Here is a 21,190-nt window from a genome sequence, read left to right as displayed (position 1 = left end):
ATTGACAGTGCAAATCACAACAGGTCAGAGGGGGAGATCGCTGTACTAACGTCAGATCCTTAGTACAGTGGCTCCGACCAGATCTAACAGGTTTTTAATTTTTTTCGTTCAACTCGCTGGGTTGGCTTTAGAGCTCTTTCACACTGGCAGACTCCGTCAGCGGATCCACCTGCTCAGCAGGGCGATGTCTCCACTGATCACTGCTAAGAGAAATGGAAGACAATTCCGTGTCCTTTCCACTTGTGCAGAGTGGACACCAACACAGGTCGCTTTCCTCTATGGGCGGTCGGCTGTAAACAGACCGCTTGCTTGTTTACATCCAACTGTCATCCGATCGATGGATGGGGAGAACGGATCCCCCATCTGTCTTTTTCTGCGGATAGGACCGGATGTCGGCCGGAGTAAAACAGACAGGCAGTCCATTTACATCTGACTGCCTATAGAGGGCAATGGATGATCTGATGGGGTCTGTCTAAAAAATTGACAGGTGGATCCCATCAGTCTGCTCCTATGAAAGGGGGCTTAGTAGTTGTTCTGCTGGGCTTCTCTCAGGCATACTTACCTTTATTTTATTAATTTCTGTATATGCTCCAGTTCCTGGAATTATGACCATACTACAGCATACAGAGGGGCCTTTACAAGGCAAGACAGCTTCCACATATATTTGCAAACGTGTGAAATGAGGCCTCATTCACACAATCTTAACAACCCTAAAAAAAACGTACTGCTCATTAGGGCAAAGGACATAAGATCCTGCGTAACAATCAGTAAATAGATCCAATTAGTAAAAAAGTTTATTTTGTTTCAATGGAATATGTGTATACACTGCAATGTGAATGAACTGGGCACCCCAAAACTGGTGTGAGACAGGGTAGCCATCTTGTTCGGAATTCTTAGACAGCCATGTTTTTTTTTTTTTTAAGCAGCAGTGACCCCACCCCCCCGCCCCTTCAGGACATGGCTACATTTAGACTTCATCATATACAATTAAACTTCTAGCTGCATTCCAGAACATTCTTATCAGTCCATTGAAAGAACACGGCAGACCCTCAACCCTATTACCCAACATAAACCAGATAACCTTTTGATTTAGCCCAACTACAACCGATATAACAGGACAATACACATCCTAGTCTCACTGCAATGGCAGTCATAAAAACTGTCAAGTTCAGGCTCGGACTTGACCCCCAATTGTAAATAGATTTACTGGAGTAATTGGCAAATATGAATTTCGATCTCATCCTGGAGAATCAGAACGTCTGTGTATGTCATTACTCCTGTGATAAGAACATTACCAGCAATATAGGACATATTTACCTGTATCAAGTAATTAGCAGCATTTTAAGTCCAAACACCACTATATTAGAAGGTACTGGAGGCAAACTAGACCCATTACCTCGCCTAGGTGAAATAGCCATTTGATACCCATCATATTTGTATTCAAAACGGTAATTTCATGCTGGATAGTAATCTAAAAAAAAAAATACCAGAATGCAATCTGTAGGTATTCCAAGATATATGTAGAAAACTGTATTTGAAGGCGGGATAGCTGAAAGCCCATAAAAGATTGATTTCGTCACTCCTCAAAACTTATCAATGGTCAGAGCATTCCTGTAAAAACCATCCTCAGGGACCAGAAAAGAGGGGCTGCATCAGTAGTCCAGAGCTCTCTTTTTGCCATCAACAAGGAACATCAGCCAAGACTTATGAGAGCCACTGATCCATCTCGCTCACTGATACAACTTTGGAAACTTGCAGAACCAGACCTTGTTAAAGTGCCGCTACAAGGGGGAGGGTGGGGCTTTACATGAGGTGCACAGTGGGAATGGCTGTGCGTCTCCATCCCTAATTCAATGAAAATAGAGAAGGTTTGGGACTTTACATGAGACACGACAGACCAAAACTGACAGGACAAAAATACTGTATTTATTGATACAAAAATTAAAACATGATGAAAGGATTACAAACATGGTATACAGTAGTATAAAAAGAGGATAAAAGTCAAGTAACATAACCCCGACGCACGAAATGCGTCAGTTATGGATGCTATGATCTTACTCTATCATTCTCCTACTCATGTTGATTGCCATGCTGGTCTTTATTAACTTGGATTGGGGTTATGTTACTTGACTTTTATCATCTTTTTATACTATTGTATACCATGTTTGTAATCATTTCATTATGTTTGATTTTTGTATCAATAAATACGGTATTGTTGTCGTGTCTCATGTAAAGTCCCAAACCTTCTCCTTATTTTCTTGTTAAAGTGCCAGGAGTTTTTGTTGATTTATACCAGGGGTTTACAAAACTATGGCCCTCCAGTTGTTCAGGGACTACGATTCCCATCATGCCTAGTCATGTGGGAATGTCAGGGTTTTACAATGCCTCATGGGACGCTTGTTGTTCCGCAACAGCTGGAGGGCCATAGTTTGGAGAACCAGGACTACAGGTAAGCCTACAATAAGGCTTACCTGTAGGTACATTAAATATCTCCTAAACGCGCGCCGTAGGAGACATTTACTTAAAGCGGAGTTCCACCGTGAAACATTTTTTTAGATAAAAAATACCCGGGGACAGTCAGGGCTAGTGCATTTAAGCAACTATAGCCTCTGAACTGTCCCCTGTTTCACTTACCTTTTAGAAGAAATACTTACCTTGAAAATGTCTTGTCCAGCGCTGCCATCTCAGGTGTGGGAAGCTGAAGCCAGAGCGTCCCTCTTAGGTGATGTCGGAGTCCCAAAATGCCCTGCACATCACTTCCGATGCAGGCGCGTCATCCCTGCACAGCTTCTGGGCATGCTGCCCAGAAGTTGTTAAGCAGGGATTGACGCGCCTGCACCGAAAGTGACAAGCAGGGCCAGTGCAGGCGCATTGACTCCTGGAATGGATGACACTCATCTCCTAGGAGTCAATGCAAGAAGGAAGTGATGTCGTGCGCCGTGTCCGCAGAGGGAGGAAGAGGAAGGAAGGTAAGTATATTTTCATCAAAAAGAAAATAAGTGAAACAAAAAAAAAATGTTAATTATCCAATTCTTTTCCAGGTACATTAAAGCAAGCGAATGGTGAAGTTGATTTTGAGGGTGGAACTCCGCTTTAAGCAGCCCCGGTGAGGTCACCGGCGCATTAGCACTGTGTCCTCAATAGACGGCATGTGGTCCATTGAGAGAGCTGTGCCACAGGAGTGGTGACAACGTGGCTCGGCCAATCAGATGGCCATATCCCACAAACCCAGAAGAAAGACCAGGAAGGAAGGAAGAAGATGGAAGCCCTGTCAGCAGTAACAGCGCACCGCTGGAGGGCTTTGTTTTTAGGGAAGTCTTTCAGAATGTGCTTGTATGCGATGACATTAACTTGCAGGGAGTACATTTTTTTTCTTTTGCGGTTTACTTCTGCTTTAAGTATTATAATTCTTTAACCCCTTTTCATTTCTGTTGTATTATTGTCACTTTCTTCCTTTGTAATTTTCTATATGTAAATATTTTATTTGCACCGTGTGACCTTTTCTATTGAACAATATTTGTGCTCTGTGCCACATTCTAAAACAAATCTATCTAACCCTGTAAAGGAGGGGACCGACAACGGCTGTGAAATGAATGGGAAGTGACCTCATCCATAGACTTCCTATGGGCTTCCGTTGTCGGATGCCTCTCCTGCACCCACCTCCACGCTGAAGCCGTCGCTGACCGCTGATGCTGGAACCGGACCGAATCTGCTGCAGAATAGGCAAGTACAGTAATTTGTGCATTACAGGGTTAGATAGATCAAGTTTAGAATGTGAAACAGAGCAAGTTTAGTGTTAGTTAGGTTTTGCCTGGACTTCTACTTTACTACGGTCTCTAAAGTGCTAACGCAGAACCTAAAGAATTCCAGTCTTTACTATATGTTACATTTTTGGATATTCCAGTCTGTGGTCGATATTTCAGACTTTTATAAAGTCATATTGGTTTATGTGAAAGTTGGATATTTTACAAATAAAATCTAGTGGCAGCAATTGATTTGGGGTATAAAAAGTTAATTATAAAAATCAAAAAACTTGCTGCGCCAGAAGTGCACAAAAATAATTAGTGATTACATGAATCAACAAGTGTTATCAACAAAATATGGTGTCCATCATATGTGCTCTGATGAAACATAAATGTTCATATAAAGTGCTCCAAAGTAATGATTAGTATATCCAGGTGATCAAAAAGGGTTTGCCTGTGTTGGGTATAATGATGGTGCCACATCCCAATATAAATCAAAAGAAGAAAATTCCCCTATTGGTGGGACTTTTTAGGCACTCATATAAACACAAAAATAGTAAATTTTATAATTTTATTGAGAAATAATTACAAAATATAAAAGGCAAGTAAATAAAATACATCACATATGCATTACAGAATGACCACACCAGTTCAGGGTGAAGACTCAGAACCCGACTAGTTTCGGAGTTTACAACAGATACTCCTTCTTCAGGGGGGGAGAGGAAACCCTGGGTGGTGGTATTCTATGCAATGATGAAAAACACTATATACTTGCGCACATAATGTTAAAATCAAGTGGTCTGCATGCTCCGCTGGGTCCAAACATTGGCTGTATCAAGGGTATGATTAGAAAGGCAATACCTCTCAAATATCAATTGTATCAGAGAAGGGTTGTTGAAATAAGTAGTGGATGGCCCTCGGATGAACACCAGATAAAGACAGCTGGATCTCAAAATGTAGTTGATTTGACTTTGTTTAGATGGCCATAAATTTGACACTGCTAAACAGTCCTCGATGTTCTCAGCCAGCGAGCAATGTACATTGAATGACGCAATGGAAAATCTCAATGAGCAGAAATAAACCCAAAGCCTTTGATCTTAATCCATTTCAGATACAGTATCTCACAAAAGTGAGTACACCCCTCACATTTTGTTAAATATATTATATATTTTCATGTGAAAACACTGAAGAAATGACACTTTGCTACAATGTAAAATAGTGAGTGTATAGCTTGTATAACAGTGTAAATTTACTGTCCCCTCAAAAAAACACACAGCCATTAATGTCTAAACTGCTGGCAACAAAAGTGAGTACACCCCTAAGTCAAAATGCCTAATTTGGGCTCAAAGTGTCAATATTTTGTGTGGCCACCATTATTTTCCAGCACTGCCTTAACCCTCTTGGGCATGGAGTTCACCAGAGCTTCACAGGTTGCCACTGGAGTCCTCTTCCAACTCCTCCATGGGGACAATACGAAGCTGGTGGATGTTAGAGACCTTGCACTCCTCCACCTTCCGTTTAAGGATGCCCCACAGATACTCAATAGAGTTTAGGTTTGGAGACAATCTTGGCCAGTTCATCACCTTTACCCTCAGCTTCTTTAGCAAGGCAGTGGTCGTCTTGGAGGAGTGTTAGGGGTAATTCTGTTGGAATACTGCCCTGCGGCCCAGTCTCTGAAGGGAGGGGATCATGCTCTGCGTCAGTATGTCACAGTACATGTTGGCATTCATGGTTCCCTCAACTATAGCTCCCCAGTGCCAGAAGCACTCATGCAGCCACAGACCATGACACTTCCACCACCATGCTTGACTGTAGGCAAGACACACTTGTCTTTGTACTCCTCACCTGGTTGCCACCACACATGCTTGACACCATCTGAACCAAATCGGTTTACCTTGGTCACATCAGACCACAGGACATGGTTCCAGTAATCCATGTCCTTAGTCTACTTGTCTTCAGCAAACTGTTTGCAGGCTTTCTTGTGCATCATCTTTAGAAGAGGCTTCCTTCTGGGACGACAGCCATGCAGACCAATTTGATGCAGTGTGCGGCATATGATCGGAGCATTGACAGGCTGACCCCCCCCCACCCCTTCAACCTCTGCAGCAATGCTGGCAGCACTCATACGTCTATTTCCCAAAGACAAGCTCTGCATATGACGCTGAGCACGTGCATTTAACTTCTTTGGTCGACCAAGGCCTGTTCTGAGTGGAACCTGTCCTGTTAAGCCGTTGTATGGTCTTGGCCACCATGCTACAGCTCATTTTCAGGTTCCTGGCAATTTTCTTATAGCCTAGGCCATCATTATGTAGAGCAACAATTCTTTTTTTCAGATCCTCAGAGTTCTTTGCCATGAGGTGCCATGTTGAGCTTCCAGTGACCAGTATGAGTGAGAGCGATAACACCAAATTTAACACACCTGCTCCCCATTCACACCTGAGACCTTGTAACACTAACGAGTCACATGACACCAAGGAGGGAAAATGGCTAATTGGGCCCAATTTGGACATTTCCACTTAGGGGTGTACTCCCTTTTGTTGCCAGCAGTTTAGCCATTAATGGCTATGTGTGGAGTTATTTTGAGGGGACAGCAAATTTACACTGTTATACAAGCTGTACACTCACTACTTTACATTGTAGCAAAGCGTAATTTCTTCTGTTTTGTCACATGAAAAGATATAATAAACTATGTACAAAAATGTAAGAGGTGTACTCACTTTTGTGAGATACTGTATATTACATTACAATAGTAAAGTTTTCCTTAAAAAGTCCAAACTAAATTTTTAGATCAATTTCTGGTATTGGAGACCTAGCTGTATCCCAAAGACCCTGCTGAAGGACCCTCCCTACCATAAACCCCAACTAATCATGTCATTCTACAAATCACTGGACAATCTAGATATACTCGGAGGGTCGGTTCACACTTGTGCTATGCGGGGAGGCTGCGAATTCGCAGCCTGTTCCCGCATCGCATCTACACATATGTCAGTTCACACTGCCATATGCGATATGCAGGGGGTGTCAATTAAATGTCAAAGACACCCCCAGTTTGATCGCATATCGCAGTGCGATCTGACAGTTCGCACAGGATCGGATCGCACAAGTGTGAACCACTGTGCGATCCGATCCTGATGCGGCTGAAAAAAAGGGTCCTGTGCGTGTTTGGTGCGGGTGCAGTGCAAATTCAGCCATACAAAGTGTATGGCTGAATTTGCATCCGCACATGAGATCGCATGTAATGAAGGAGCAGTGCGCTCCGAATTACATGCGATCTTGCAAGCCGCAATAATGTGAACCGGCACTGAGAGCCAAGAAAGGCAACTACCAAGAACTGAAACAATTTTGTGTAAATATCGTTATTAAAACTGGATTTCACATAGAGCCGCACGATTAATCGTTAAATTGCGTAAAAAAAAAAAAAAGCGCCTCCAAATGTTTATCAACATTGTTAAGACTGCTAGATAACTATAAACATAATGTTTTACAATGTATCATTTCGCTCTTTTAGCTCAAAGGAATGAACTTCCGTCTGTAGCCTGTTTCACACGGGCGTTCCGTATGTCCGTATATCACCCCATCCGTTTGCGGATGATATACGGACATAATGCATGTCAATGGGATTGCGGATGTCAGCGGATGACCATCCGCTGACATCCAATTTGCGTCCATTCAGTTCGGTTCCTTTTTTTGGAACAGAACAGAACCCTATTTTTCTTCGGTTTAAAAAAACAAAAAGGACGCAAAATCGGATGTCAGCGGTGTCATCCGCAATCCCATAGACATATATTATGTCCGTATATCATCCGCAAACGGATGGGATGATACGCGGACATATGGAGCGGATGACACAAAAAAGTGTCATCCGTGTCCGTAAAAAAAAAAAAAAAGTGACTGAACGGACGACAAAAAACGGAGCGCCTGTGTGAAAGAGGCCTAAGGGAGGGAAGTTTAACCTCTTAAAGACTAAGCCTTTTTCTGACACTTGTTGCTTACAAAGTTAAAATCCGTATTTTTTTGCTAAAAAAATGACAGAATCCCTATATATATATATATATATATATATATATATATATATATATATATATATATATATATATATATATTATTTATATATATATTTTTTTTTTTAATCAGAGAACTTAAGAGAAAATGGCGATCATTGCAATCTTTTATTTCACACTGTATTTGCGCAGAAGTCTTTTAAATGCAGTTTGATGGGAAAAAATACACTTTAATGAATTTTTTTTTTTAAAAAAAGCTAAACAAAGTTAGTCAAAGATGTTAGGCCAAGAATCGTGATCTTTATTCTAAGCAAAACAATTGCGATTCTCATTTTATCCAGAAACGTGCAGCTCTAATTTCACATTAGCAAAGAGAAGAGAAAATATATAAAAGGGTTAATATGAAAGAAAGGAAAAACAAGAGTGACTAAGTCTGCAGGCTTCAACCTCACCATTCCTCTGAGCAAGTTAACAAGGGAAACATACAGAAACAGAGGGCCAACACCTCCATCAGAGACAGCAAACTAGTACATGTGATGTTTTATACACAGAAACATTGTATGAGTCATACGGTGCCCATACAAGAAGCCGGAGGCATTTTCCCTTTCTAATAAGCCAAGTCACTGGCAGGCTGAGCATTATCTGTGTACACTGACAGCTAGAGAGGTCTGTATATTCCCACAGCCATCACCAACATCCAGCACTAGACAGCTGCCAACACACTGCTTGCCTTCCATAAATGGGAAGGCAGCAGTAGACGATAGACGATGGATGATGGGGCTGTTTTGGTCACAAACCTTTTCCATTTCTTAAGATCTATTCCACAGACCTTTAATGTATTCTTCAATTATCAGCCATCTTAACTAAAAGTTTAAATCCAATCTGGACTAAGATTGGCTACACACTGCTCAATCATCCAAGCCATGGGTGGCTATGTAGGCACCAACCTGCTCAACAAACTTTGAAAAATTAAAGGAACAAGGTGGAAAATGGTCAAACAGCAACCGCATCCAAATCAGATGCAGCCACTGTTCAGGTATTCAGACAGCCGATGGTTACGAACTGTCTAAACACAACAGCCAGCTGGGAAAGTACCCCCCCCCCCCCCACCCACTCTGTTTCAGCTAAACCACAGAAATCTAAAAGTGCATGGCTAACCTATGTCAAAACCCCATTCTTTCATCTGTACATCTTCTAACTGCTGCAGACTGGCAGTTTATAATTGGCCAAAAGATACAATAGCAGAATTATCTGTTGTGAATACTTAATGTGCTTCACATGCCCTTCTCCTGCCCCTCTTCTTTGCACTTACTGGCAACTTCCAACAGTGAAAATGACAGCCATGAGTAGCAGTGTAAAGACAGCAGCTGCAGCTGTCAAAAAAAAAAAAAAAAGTACTGTCTTACAGAGTACTTATAAGCACTGTTCAGAGGTGAGAATGTGATACGAAGTAACATTTTTTGTATCTACTTCACATGTATCAAACACAAGGCCCATGGGCCAAATCCCACCTGCCAGGCTGTTTCATGTTGCACTCGCACCTCTCCTGGTGCTGAGTAACCCCCTATCCCCACCCCCACCTTGTCTCAGCAGTCAGCAGCAGAGAGGAGGACAGAACTCCTTCACCAGATCCTGCAATTCTCCATGCAGCCGCAGAGAGGCTGGTCTCTGCGCCCCTGTCCCATAAATCGGCAGCAGAGGGAACAACAAAACTCCTCCTACAGATCCTGCGACTCTCTGTACCACCACAGAACCCCCTTGTCTCCACCTCCCCTGGTGTCAGCATTCAGCGGACTCCAGTAGCGGACTTTAGACCTCCTCCCTTTTACCTGCAGAAAAAAAAAGGGGCATTTATTTCATAGGGACCTGAAGAGCATTGCACTCACACTTAGTGGATCACGGGTGCAATGTTAGGCTCCTGCACACCCTGCCTACAGCTCTGTGTCCATGCCTCTGTACAGACTGTCAGTATCAGAGCTATAGGAAGGGTCAATGGATTGCGAAGATGCTGATCAGCGTGCTCACAGTCTATTGAAAAACTTCAGGCTCATCTGCCATGCTGACAGACGGGACTTGTACTGTAGTTCATGCATTCACTGATCTCTGTAAATGAATGAAATGTTGATTTTAAATGCGACACCGGCTGTGGGGTAGAGGAACCAACGCACACTGCTACAGGGAAGGAGGGTCTAAGGGCAGGTCTGCTTGAACAAGTTACACCCTAAATACGGATGTAACATGTTCAAAAAGGTGAACCTATCCTTCATAGCATGCAGTGGGGAGGTAATGCCACGTCTCCCCACCACCTGCCAAATAGTCTCTGGAGAACAATCTGAACACCGACTTCAGAGACCAAAGCTTGTGTGACTGAGCCCTAATTAACCCCTTCTCTATTTTCCTTGCTTTTATTTTTCTAAACGTTTACAAAAAATGCATTGCTTTTTATAAGTTTTGTTTGTTACAGGTTTTTTTTTTTTTTTTTGGCATTAAAAAAAAAAAAAAAAATTATAGAATAAAATACCTTTTATCTAAAGTAACAATTAAAAAAAATGATTTAAGGTAGAAAAACCTTTTAGTTTTTTTTGTCTATAAATAGCATAAAAAAATAAAATCATTTTGTAAAGACAGTATGACAGAAAGCCTTGTTCGTCATAAAAAAAAAAACCATACGTATTACTTTGTTATCCTAAGATTTCACACCGTTATTGCCAAATAAACAGACCCATTGCGTGAATGTAAGAAACCCTCTAGACCTCAGGGTGTACAGAAGGGAGAGCTGAACTGGTGAAATAAAGAAAGTATAGAAAAGAACTGCCCACACTTCCTATGGCAGTCCATTTTTAAAGTGTAAAGCCCCGTCGTCGGCCGAACGATCGGCCGTCTTTTGTCCAGGGCTGTCGTGTCTGTTGAAAACTGCAAAAGACTGCACACAAATTTTGTCGGCCAACAACAGCCGACTGCAGAAGTGATGTCATGTGATGATTAACTTTCCGTGTCTTTTTTCTTTTCTGAGCATGCCCAGTCTTGCTAATCTGCTGATTGTCGGCCGAATTCTGTACAGACTGGCGAACAATCGGCCGTTCTGGTGTCGGCCTACAAAAATTTTAATGCTTGCACGACAGATTGTTTGGCCGAAAGTGCGCTGTCGGCTGTCGGAAGCATCATACTAACAAGCCTACAATCGGCCGATCGGTCGTTGGCCGAATCTTTACGGCCGACAATCGGTACGTGTGTACGGGGCTTAAGTCAAGCCAAAAACATTACGTTTTAGAGGAGAAATGCCTTTGTGCTTTGCATATCAGTAAAGAACCTACAAGGGGTCCAAACCCTTCCCTGCTTTATGCAAAACCAAGACGGAAAGGGTTTTGAATTGACATACACTCAAACTCATTCTGCTCTACTGCCTTAGGAAAATGGAAGTGGAAATCGGATAAATCTGTGGGTGACTTTTAGAAAGAAGATACAGTGGGTATTCAAGACGTGCCGATTTTCTTCCATGGATCCCAAAACGAGCAATACTCCATGTCCCTGCCATGGTTTTTGGGATGCATTTGTACCTGAAAAACTAGTCAAACCCCACTTTAAGCCCTGTTGTACTGTAGAATGCTGCCATATTACACCCTAGAAAACAGAGTGCTCAGAGTTGTCCTGTGGTGGACACAGCAGAGCAAACAGGATGTGTTACCACTGAAGTTCATCTGACAGGGCCACAGAAGCACTTGTCCAACTGAGGTCACATGACAGAACCACAGAAGTACTTGGCTAATATAAAAAGGGTCACATGATTGGAACACAAAAGGGCCTGGCCAATAAAATTACGCCACAGCATCTGTGCACTTACAATCAGCCTGGCAGAACAACCCTCCACACTTTCTCTGCACAGTAGCTTTAACATGCAATTGTAGCCTGGATCAGCAACCAGTTGATCACACTGCATTGATCTTGGCTATGTGACCGGTAGATCACGACCCCATTATTCTTACTCTCAGATCAGAGCAGCAATGTGAAAGCAGAGCAAGGGAAGTCCTATGATCCAGTGTTTCAAAATACATCTCCACCTGGGAGAATTTCCCTTAGGGCCTTTCACACAGTCCGTTCAGTTTTTTCCTCCCCTCAGGCAGTTTTTTTTTTTTTTTTTAAACGGACACGGATGACACTTTGGAGTGTCCGTTCCGTATGTCTGTTTATCGACCCATCCGTTTGCGGATGATATACGTACATAATGTATGTCTATGGGATTGTGGAAGTCAACAGATGACACCACTGACGTCCATTCCGTTTTTTTAAAACAGAAGAAAAATAGGGTTCTCTTCCGTCTCAAAAAACTGAAACGAAACGATGCAAATCGGATGTCAGCGGATGGTCATCCGCTGACATCCGCAATCCCATTCACATGCATTATGTCAGTTTTTCATCTGCAAACGGATGGGATGAAAAACGGACATACGGACTGCCCGTGTGAAAAGGACCCTTAGCCCCGGTTCACACTTGTGCGAGTGCCGGGTTTGCATATAATGTCGGAGCGCACTGCTCCTTCATTACATGCGATCGGCTGTGCGGTGCGAGTTTAGCCATACACTTTGCATGGCTAAATTCGCACCGGAGCCGCAGCAAACACGCACAGGACCCTTTTAGGAAGCCGCATCAGGATCGGATCGCACAGCGGTTCACACTTGTGCGATCCGATCCTGTGCAAACTGCACGATCGCACTGCGATATGCGATCAAACTGGGGGTGTCGTTAAGATTACATTGACACCCCCTGCGTATCGCATATGGCAGTGTGAACTGCCGGGGGTGCGTGTGCGATGCGGGAACAGGCTGCGGATTCGCAGCCTTCCCGCACTCGCATAAGTGTGAACCGGGGCTTACTCTTCCAGGCACAACTGCATCCTCTGCGGTCCTTACTTCGGACCCCAGAACTCTGCAGTCCTTACTCCTGACCCTGGCACTATGCATTACTTACTACTGACACCTGAACTCTGCAAACCTTAACTTTTTAACAGGTCTTTGTTAGATTATCTACTTAAAAAAAAAAAATCTGTAGCTAATGATTTTTTTTACTGTCCCAGCTTTATTTCCACCTTCCAGATAATCATCTTCATGAAGGACTTTAGTGCCTTGGGTAGCCTCTTACAGGTTAGAACCCTAAAAATGGGGTCCCACTAAAAGGTTTCATGGGTCAAAAGAATGGTAATCATTTAATATGGCTCTACTGGAGAAAAACTAATAGCAGAGAGATCTTTAGAAGTACCTGTGTTGGTGGATGTGTGACTTTTAGGTCTGTTTTAATAAATGCGTGTTCCCACCGATTTTAATAAAACTGCACGTCGCTGTAAGATGCATTAAAACATGTCAATGCACTTGACTGAATTAAATGGTAAATGTGTTTAGTGCAGACAAGTGTGAGTACCGGGTCAGTGTTTCCCAAGCCAATCCTCATTCCCTACCAATAGTTTGTTTCCTACATATTCACACGACCAAACTGCACTGCTGAGAGGCCAATTATCGCTCCTAAGCATACGTGAGATTACTTACAGAACATGTCCTGCTAGGAACAGAGAACAGGCCCAGCAAACACTAATATACCTGAAAATACCAGTATTCCGGAAGAACAAAGGAAAAGTAGAGTAAAATTGAGACAGAATTGTTTTAAATAACTGAAAGAGCAGAGCTAAAATATGAAACTGACTTTCATCACAAAAACAGGAACAAGCAAGCCAATGCACAATATAAACCTGCAGCCAATGTGATAATGATTTGCAAATAAAAAAATGATATATATATATATATATATATATATATATATATATATATATATATATATATATATATATATATATATATATATATATATATATATATATATATATAACCCAAGAACAGGAATCATAGGAAATAAAAAAAAAAAAAAAAAAAAAAAGCGCTTATAAAATCAGTACCTCCGTCCAATGCAGTTTTTTTATTTTGGGTAAAGTGAGGCAGGATCTGGTTACCTTTCAGGTAAGAAGCAGTGAAAAGCAAATCTCCCCCAACCACAATGTGTAGACAGGTCTGAGTATTCATATATTACTATGGAGTATCCGCTAGGGGACAACCCAGAATAGTAAATGTGTGACCATTTGTGGACGCTTAATAGTCACACACTGAGAATTCAGGCCAGTAACACCAGTAGCATAGTGTCACTGCTCTACCTGCCAAGGATATCCAATGGGTGGAGGAGAAACTCTTACTGCAATCTAGACCCCAGCATAACCTCAAACCCTGCCCCGCTCCACCAACTAATGAATCGTTTGCACTGGGAGGTGAAAGTTGTGCCCATTGCACCTGAGAAGGGACTACAAGTGAAAGCAGGTCAATTAGCAGAAAGACAGACAACCAGCGATCTAGAGAAAAGTCTGCAGGAGGAGAAAAAGCTCATGCGAGTAGAGGAGGAAAGGAACAGTGTGCAAACAGGAGACCTTTGAGTCTTGGATTTTTCCAGGCATCCATGTCTGGGGATTGATAAAGGGAGAAAGAAGTAGAGGAAAAAAAGGCAGAGAGAATTAGTGGCACATTGATCTCCTGTCCTATAAAAAGGTAATTCATCATCATCAGTGAGTGTGTCCAGAATCAATATTCATAATAAAGTGTTCCTGGTTTAGGTGGGTTTTCAGTTGGTGGATCCACTATATTATATATATATATATATATATATATATATATATATATATACACCGTATTTTCCGGCGTATAAGACGACTGGGCGTATTAGACGACCCCCCTAATTTTCATCTACCGGAAATACTTATACTTAGGTTACCTTGGAGATATTATACTCTGCGTATAAGACGACCCCCCATTTTTGGAAGATTTTTTTGAGGTTCAAAAGTAGTCTTATGCGCCAGAAAATACAGTATATATATATATATATATATATATATATATATATATATACACACACACACATACATACATACATATACACGCTGCCCCCTCCTAGTGCATATTAGAACTAACCTAGTAAGGTCATTCAGTTAGAACACATACAAAGCGCCAAATCTTGAAAGCTTAAAGCACAACTCCAATCTTGTCAGGAATTCCTACAAGATTAAAAACTAGCATAGGTATCTGAATGTCGTAATCATTTCGCTCAGAGTGGGAAGGGGCCATGCCTGAGCTAATCTGGCTTTACATGTTGCACAGTGCAATTTGTGGGGATTGCAGAAAGGGCACAGGGATGACCTTATCAGTGTGGTACTGCTCATACAATGTCCAATCATAAGCAGAGGTGGGTCCAGGGCAAGGCTGCATTGCCTAAACTAAACCCAATGCATAAACAAACAATGCACATTGGGTTATACTGCCCCCTACAGGAGTAGGACACTATGCAGAAAAAAGCTTGACTACGCCTATGGGGCAGTCCCAGGGGGGTATACTCCCACTCTCAGCTATAGGCACTCAGTTTTGTTACAAGCAGTGTCAGAAGAAATAGCAGGACTGTGGGACCTCGCGCTTATGGTGTGTATATATTTGGTGATTAAAGTGCTAAGTTTTGTGCAAAAATATTTGTGTAAGCTGCTTGCTGCAGTGAAAAGTGCTAGTGCTCTTTTGAAATGTGATGGTCAGTGATTGCAGCGCTGCTTAGAGATAACTGTGCAAATACGCTTAAATTAATAAAATTAGTAATCCAAAAAATTCATATAAATTCATATAAAGTGCTTCAACAAACAATCTAATAATAAAATGTCCATATAAAGATCCTCCCAAGAAAATAAAGTGCTTGATCCGTGCTGCATGAGGGGTTGCCCCCTTTGGTTATCTACTTACCACTAAGTGGTTAATAGCAGGCATGAAATCGGCTTTGCACACAGCTTCTTGGATATGGTTAGGCAAATTGTTGCTGGAAAGATCCTCAAATGTAGTGATGAATCCCGAATATCCTCACAAAAGAAAACTGATCATGGTGAAGATCGTTTCAACAGGGAATTTATTGAGGTAAAAACAGGGTATACTCACATAGTTAAAAGCATGCATGAATACAAAGCACGGCTCGGTGGTTAGCTGCTCCCGCAGCGTGCGCTCCACCGGCCGGAAATTACGTGGCTGTCCGCTCGACCAATCGCTAGACGCGTTTCGCTGTAAGACAGCGTCATCTGTAGCTACAAATGACGCTGTGTCTTACAGTGAAACGCACCTAGCGATTGGTCGAGCGGACAGCCACGTGATTTCCGGCCGGTGGAGCGCACGCTGCGGGAGCAGCTAACCACCAAGCCGTGCTTTGTATTCATGCATGCTTTTAACTATGTGAGTATACCCTGTTTTTACCTCAATAAATTCCCTGTTGAAACGATCTTCACCATGATCAGTTTTCTTTTGTGAGGATATTCGGGATTCATCACTACATTTGAGGATCTTTCCAGCAGCAATTTGCCTAACCATATCCAAGAAGCTGTGTGCAAAGCCGATTTCATGCCTGCTATTAACCACTTAGTGGTAAGTAGATAACCAAAGGGGGCAACCCCTCATGCAGCACGGATCAAGCACTCAAGCACTTTATTTTCTCGGGAGGATCTTTATATGGACATTTTATTATTAGATTGTTGAAGCACTTTATATGAATTTTTTGGATTACTAATTTTATTAATTTAAGCGTATTTGCACAGTTATCTCTAAGCAGCGCTGCAATCACTGACCATCACAGTGTCAGAAGAAAGCCAACTCCACAGAGGGGTGGTAGCTGTTTCCATCAAACATCAGAGAAATGGATTTAACCAAGTCAAAAATCCAATTTCCTCTTTGGTCATTGACGGACACAGCTCCTTATCTTCTTGAATATTGGGACGTCCCAAAGCAGTGTTAAACATGAAGGGTGGGAACAGCAAGAAAAAAACTCCCAAATTTATAAATCGTAGACAACCAGGTAACATGGCACTCAACCATAAACAACTGGAGCTCACCTGAAAAAGATAATACACCCTCAAAGAGGACCAGGTCCTCTAACAGCAAAAAGCTTGCGACCAAAAGAAGCATCCGCAGATGCCAACACATCCGCCTTATAAAACATTTTGAAAGTGTGCACAGACGACCAAGGTGGCCGCCTTGCAAACCTGCAACACTGACGCCTGATGACAGAAGGCCCAGGAGGCACTAAGAGTCTGAGTAGAGTGCGACTAAACAGGGAAAGGAGGAACCTGACCCCTAATCGAATAGGCCTGAATCACTGTCTGATCCATCTGGAAACTGTCACAGTAAAAAGGAGGCCAAACATTTAGAGGGCCACCTCGGAGTTCAATTCGTGAGTCTGACTTCCAAAAAAAAGGCTCTGTAGCTGCCAGGTACACACTGACTGCCCAAACCACATCCAGTGAATACAAGGCAATTTCCTCAGGATGTTTAGGCCTGGGACATAGGAAAGGCAACACAATGTCTTCATTCAAATGGAAACCAGAGATGACCACTGGAAGGAACATCGGACAGGTACGAAGAACCACCTTATCTCAGTGAACCACCAGATAAGGTGAACAAGACAACGCCGCCATCTCCGACACCCTGAGCGCAGCAGTAATATCCACCAAAAAAGGCTACCTTCTGGGAACAACGTAAGCAGGGGAACCTCCCAAATACTTTCGATGGGAGGTTTCTGGAGAACGGACAACCAAACTGAGGACCCACAGTGGCAATGGAGACCACACTGGAGGAGCCAAGTGTCAAAATCCCTTGGAGGAAAAAAGGGGGAAACCCAAAAGACTCACACCACTAGAGCCCCTTTAACAGCGTAGAAATCTCAGATTCAGACATACCTCTCTTTTCAGCACCTGGCTTTTAACAGCCAACCTGTTAAAGCAAGCAACTGTAAAAGCAGGATGGAAGATTGATCCTTGGAACAGCAGAACTTCCCAGAGATAAAGTTTTGAAGGAGCATCGGCGACCAGCCATACCAGATCAGCATACCAAGACCAGCGAGGCCAGTCTGGAGCCACTAAAATGCGTCTGTGGCGTAGGCCAAAGGATCCTGAGACCGTGCCACAAACCTCTGTGCTGTCCTTGGAATGTTTACAGCAGCAGAGAGGGCTAGAACGAATCGGTCTGCCCACATTAGAATGCCAGCTACTTCCCGAGCTGTCAGAACACTTCTTGTGCCCCCTTGGTGATTGACAGGCCAAGGCTGAAGCATTATCTGATTTAATTTGTACTGGACAACCCTGAAGACGAATTGTCCAAAGATCCAGAAAAAGTCTGATTGCTACGAGTACATTAACCGACAGTCTGGACTTTTCAAGTGTCCAGACCCCCTGAGCACAATCTGTCCCGAGGACACTTCCCCCACCTCGACAGGCTGGCATCCGTGGTGACAACCGTCCAGTACAGGGGGAGAAAGGATTTTCACTGTCAAAGTGCCAGAAAACGAAATCCCCTCTAGAGACCGTGGATTCTTGTCCCATTTTACCAGAATTTCTTTTTCCAGAGATCTCGTGTGGAACTGTGCAAACGGAACAGCCTCGAAGGTAGACACCATCAGGCCCAGCACCCGCATTCAAGCCTGGAGGGATGACCATCTGCTGAACAACAGAAGCTGAATAGCCTCCTGCAATGTCTGGAATTTTTCCAGAGGAAGAAACGCTCTGGCAGAGTCAGACCCAGATAGTCCAGTTTTGTGGATGGAACCAGAGCAGACTTCTGAAGGTTCAGAATCCAACCAAACTCCCTCAGAGTTTGCAGAGTAATCTCCAAGTTGTACATCAGAGCAGTCGGAGGCTCCGCTCGCAGAAGAACTTCCAGGTACCCCAGGACAGCGATCCCCTGCTGACAACAATGCTAGCACCGGGGCCAGACCCGAAGAACAGAGGAAAGACCAAAGCGTAATGTCACAAAATGATAATGCTCCTATTGGCACAAATTGGAATGTGAAGGAAGAGGTCCTAGATGTCGATAGAAGTGAGAAAATCCCCCTGATGTAGAGACGCCACTACCATGCGAATGGACTCCATTTGGAACTTCTGTACCAGCACAAAGCAGTTTAGTGCCTTGAGTTCCCAGAATTGGACGTACCTTGCCCTCCTTCTTGGGAACTGTAAAGAGGTTTGAGTAAAACCCCTAAAAATGTTCCGAAGTCGGAATCTGAAAAATCACCCCTTGAAGTAACAAGTCTTGCACTGCCCCAAAGAGACCCCCGTAAGCGATCTGAGGACAAGTGCAGGTTGGAAGGGAAGAACCTTTTGGAAGGATAGGACCGAAACTCGATCCTGTAGTTGGACCAACTGACTTAGTGGACCCACTTGTCCTGTACCAGGGAGGTCCACGGATCCGGAAAACAGCGAAGATATCCCCCCACCCCAGATATGGGTGAGGGCGCCCCTTCATGCAGAGATAGCCTTGTCCGCAGGTCTGGCAGAGCCCCGTTTGTGGCTTGCCAGATCAGGGATGATCAAACTTTTCAAAAGTTCGGTTCGACCAGAACTTCCAGAAAGTTCGGCCCGGATTTCAGAACCCCATTGAAATCAATGGGACCCGAACTTCGGTAATCAAAAAACCCCATTTTGAAGCCCTAAAACCCAATAAATGCCCATAAAAAGAGCCTAGGGTTCTGGGTCATGCCCCAGAGACTATTAATCACACAAAAAAAGTTCTTAAAAATTGTCATTTTTGATAGAGAGCCAATTATTGAAAAAAAAAAAAAAAAAAAGATTTCTTTGGATTTAGTGTCTGCAGGGTCTAAAAAGTGTACCTGTGAAGTTTCAGCTCTGTAGCATGTCCAGAACCAGAAAAAAAAAAAATTGTTTCTTATTAGAACACTTATAGAACAGCTCTGCTATTGCCGGTTTTGTAGCAAGCGTTTTTTTGGGCATTTTTTGGGGGTTATTGGAGGCAGGCATAACATCAGAACTTCTGTGTAGGGGTATATATACACACACACACTTCTATGTATATATACACACATATATAGGTGTGAAAGTAGCAGAACACTATACTTGCGCTAATTAAATAATTAACACCCATATGGCTTCTCTCCTTTCACACCTATATGTGTATATGTGTATAAATACATACAAGTGTGTGTGTATATATACCCCTATACAGAAGTTCAGATGTTTTGCCTGCCTCCAAAGACCCACAAAAAAAACGCCCAAAAAAAAACGCCTGCAATAACACACCTGGGCGTTTTTTTTTTGACGCAGGCGTTTTTTTGGGCATTTTTTTGTGGGTCTTTGGAGGCAGGCAAAACATCTGAACTTCTGTATAGGGGTATATACACACACATATGTATATATACACATATATAGGTGTGAAAGTAGCAGAACACTATACTTGCGCTAATAATTAACACCCATATGGCTTCTCTGCCATCACACCTATATGTGTGTGTGTAATATATATATATATATATATATATATATATATATATATATATATATATATATATATATATATATATATATATATATATACACACACACACACACACACACACACATACACACATGTATTTATACACATACACACATATAGGTGTTATAGCAGAGAAGCCATATGGGTGTTAATTAATTAGCGCAAGTATAGGGTTATGCTACTTTCACACCTATATATGTGTATATATTCATACAAGTGTGTGTGTGTGTGTGTGTGTGTGTGTGTGTGTATATACCCCTATACAGAAGTTCAGATGTTTTGCCTGCCTCCAAAGAACCCAAAAAAATGCCCAAAAAAAAAAAAAACACCTGCAATAACACACCTGGTTGTTTTTTTTTTTTTTTTTTGGCGCAGGCGTTTTTTGGGGGTCTTTGGAGGCAGGCAAAACATCTGAACTTCTGTATGGGGGTATATATACACACACATGTATGTATATATACACATACACATATATAGGTGTGAAAGTAGCAGAACACTATGCATGCACTAATGAAATAATTAACAGGCATATGGCTCCGCTCCTATCACACCTATATATGTGTATAAATACATATAAGTGTGTGTGTGTATATATACCCCTATACAGAAGTTCAGATATTTTGCCTGCCTCCAAAGATCCCCAAAAAAAACCCCTGCAATAACACACCTGGGCGTGTTTTTTTTTGGCGCAGGCGTTTTTTGGGGTCTTTGGAGGCAGGCAAAACATCTGAGCTTCTGTATAGGAGTATATATATATATATATATATATATATATATATATATATATATATATATATATATATATATATATATATACACACACACACACACACACACACACACACACACACACATCTCCTTCTTGGGAACTGTAAAGAGGTTTGAGTAAAACCCCTAAAAATGTTCCGAAGTCGGAATCTGAAAAATCACCCCTTGAAGTAACAAGTCTTGCACTGCCCCAAAGAGACCCCCGTAAGCGATCTGGGGACAAGTGCAGGTTGGAAGGGAAGAACCTTTTGGAAGGATAGGACCGAAACTCGATCCTGTAGTTGGACCAATTGACTTAGTGGACCCACTT

At 42.5% G+C, this 21,190-nt stretch overlaps 1 protein-coding gene across 5 annotated transcripts in view; it reads right to left on the bottom strand.

The window, feature by feature from the left end:
• DNM1L (dynamin 1 like) overlaps nucleotides 1-21,190 on the bottom strand; it is a 497,546-nt gene that overhangs the window by 437,420 nt on the left and 38,936 nt on the right. For 3 of the 5 annotated variants that reach the window (XM_082256168.1, XM_082256167.1, XM_082256170.1), the window contains exon 3: nucleotides 14,205-14,237. The exons of the other annotated variants lie outside the window; for them this stretch is intronic. In XM_082256168.1, coding sequence (XP_082112294.1) covers nucleotides 14,205-14,237 — 33 coding nt within the window. The remainder of the gene's footprint in view (nucleotides 1-14,204; nucleotides 14,238-21,190) is intronic. 5 annotated transcript variants of the gene reach the window in all.

This window comes from Pelophylax lessonae, assembly GCF_965119305.1.
Source record: "Pelophylax lessonae genome assembly, chromosome: 4".
Taxonomy (NCBI): domain Eukaryota; kingdom Metazoa; phylum Chordata; class Amphibia; order Anura; family Ranidae; genus Pelophylax; species Pelophylax lessonae.
The sequence above is the reverse complement of the archived record's forward strand: the minus strand, read 5'-3'. Positions and strand labels throughout refer to the sequence as shown.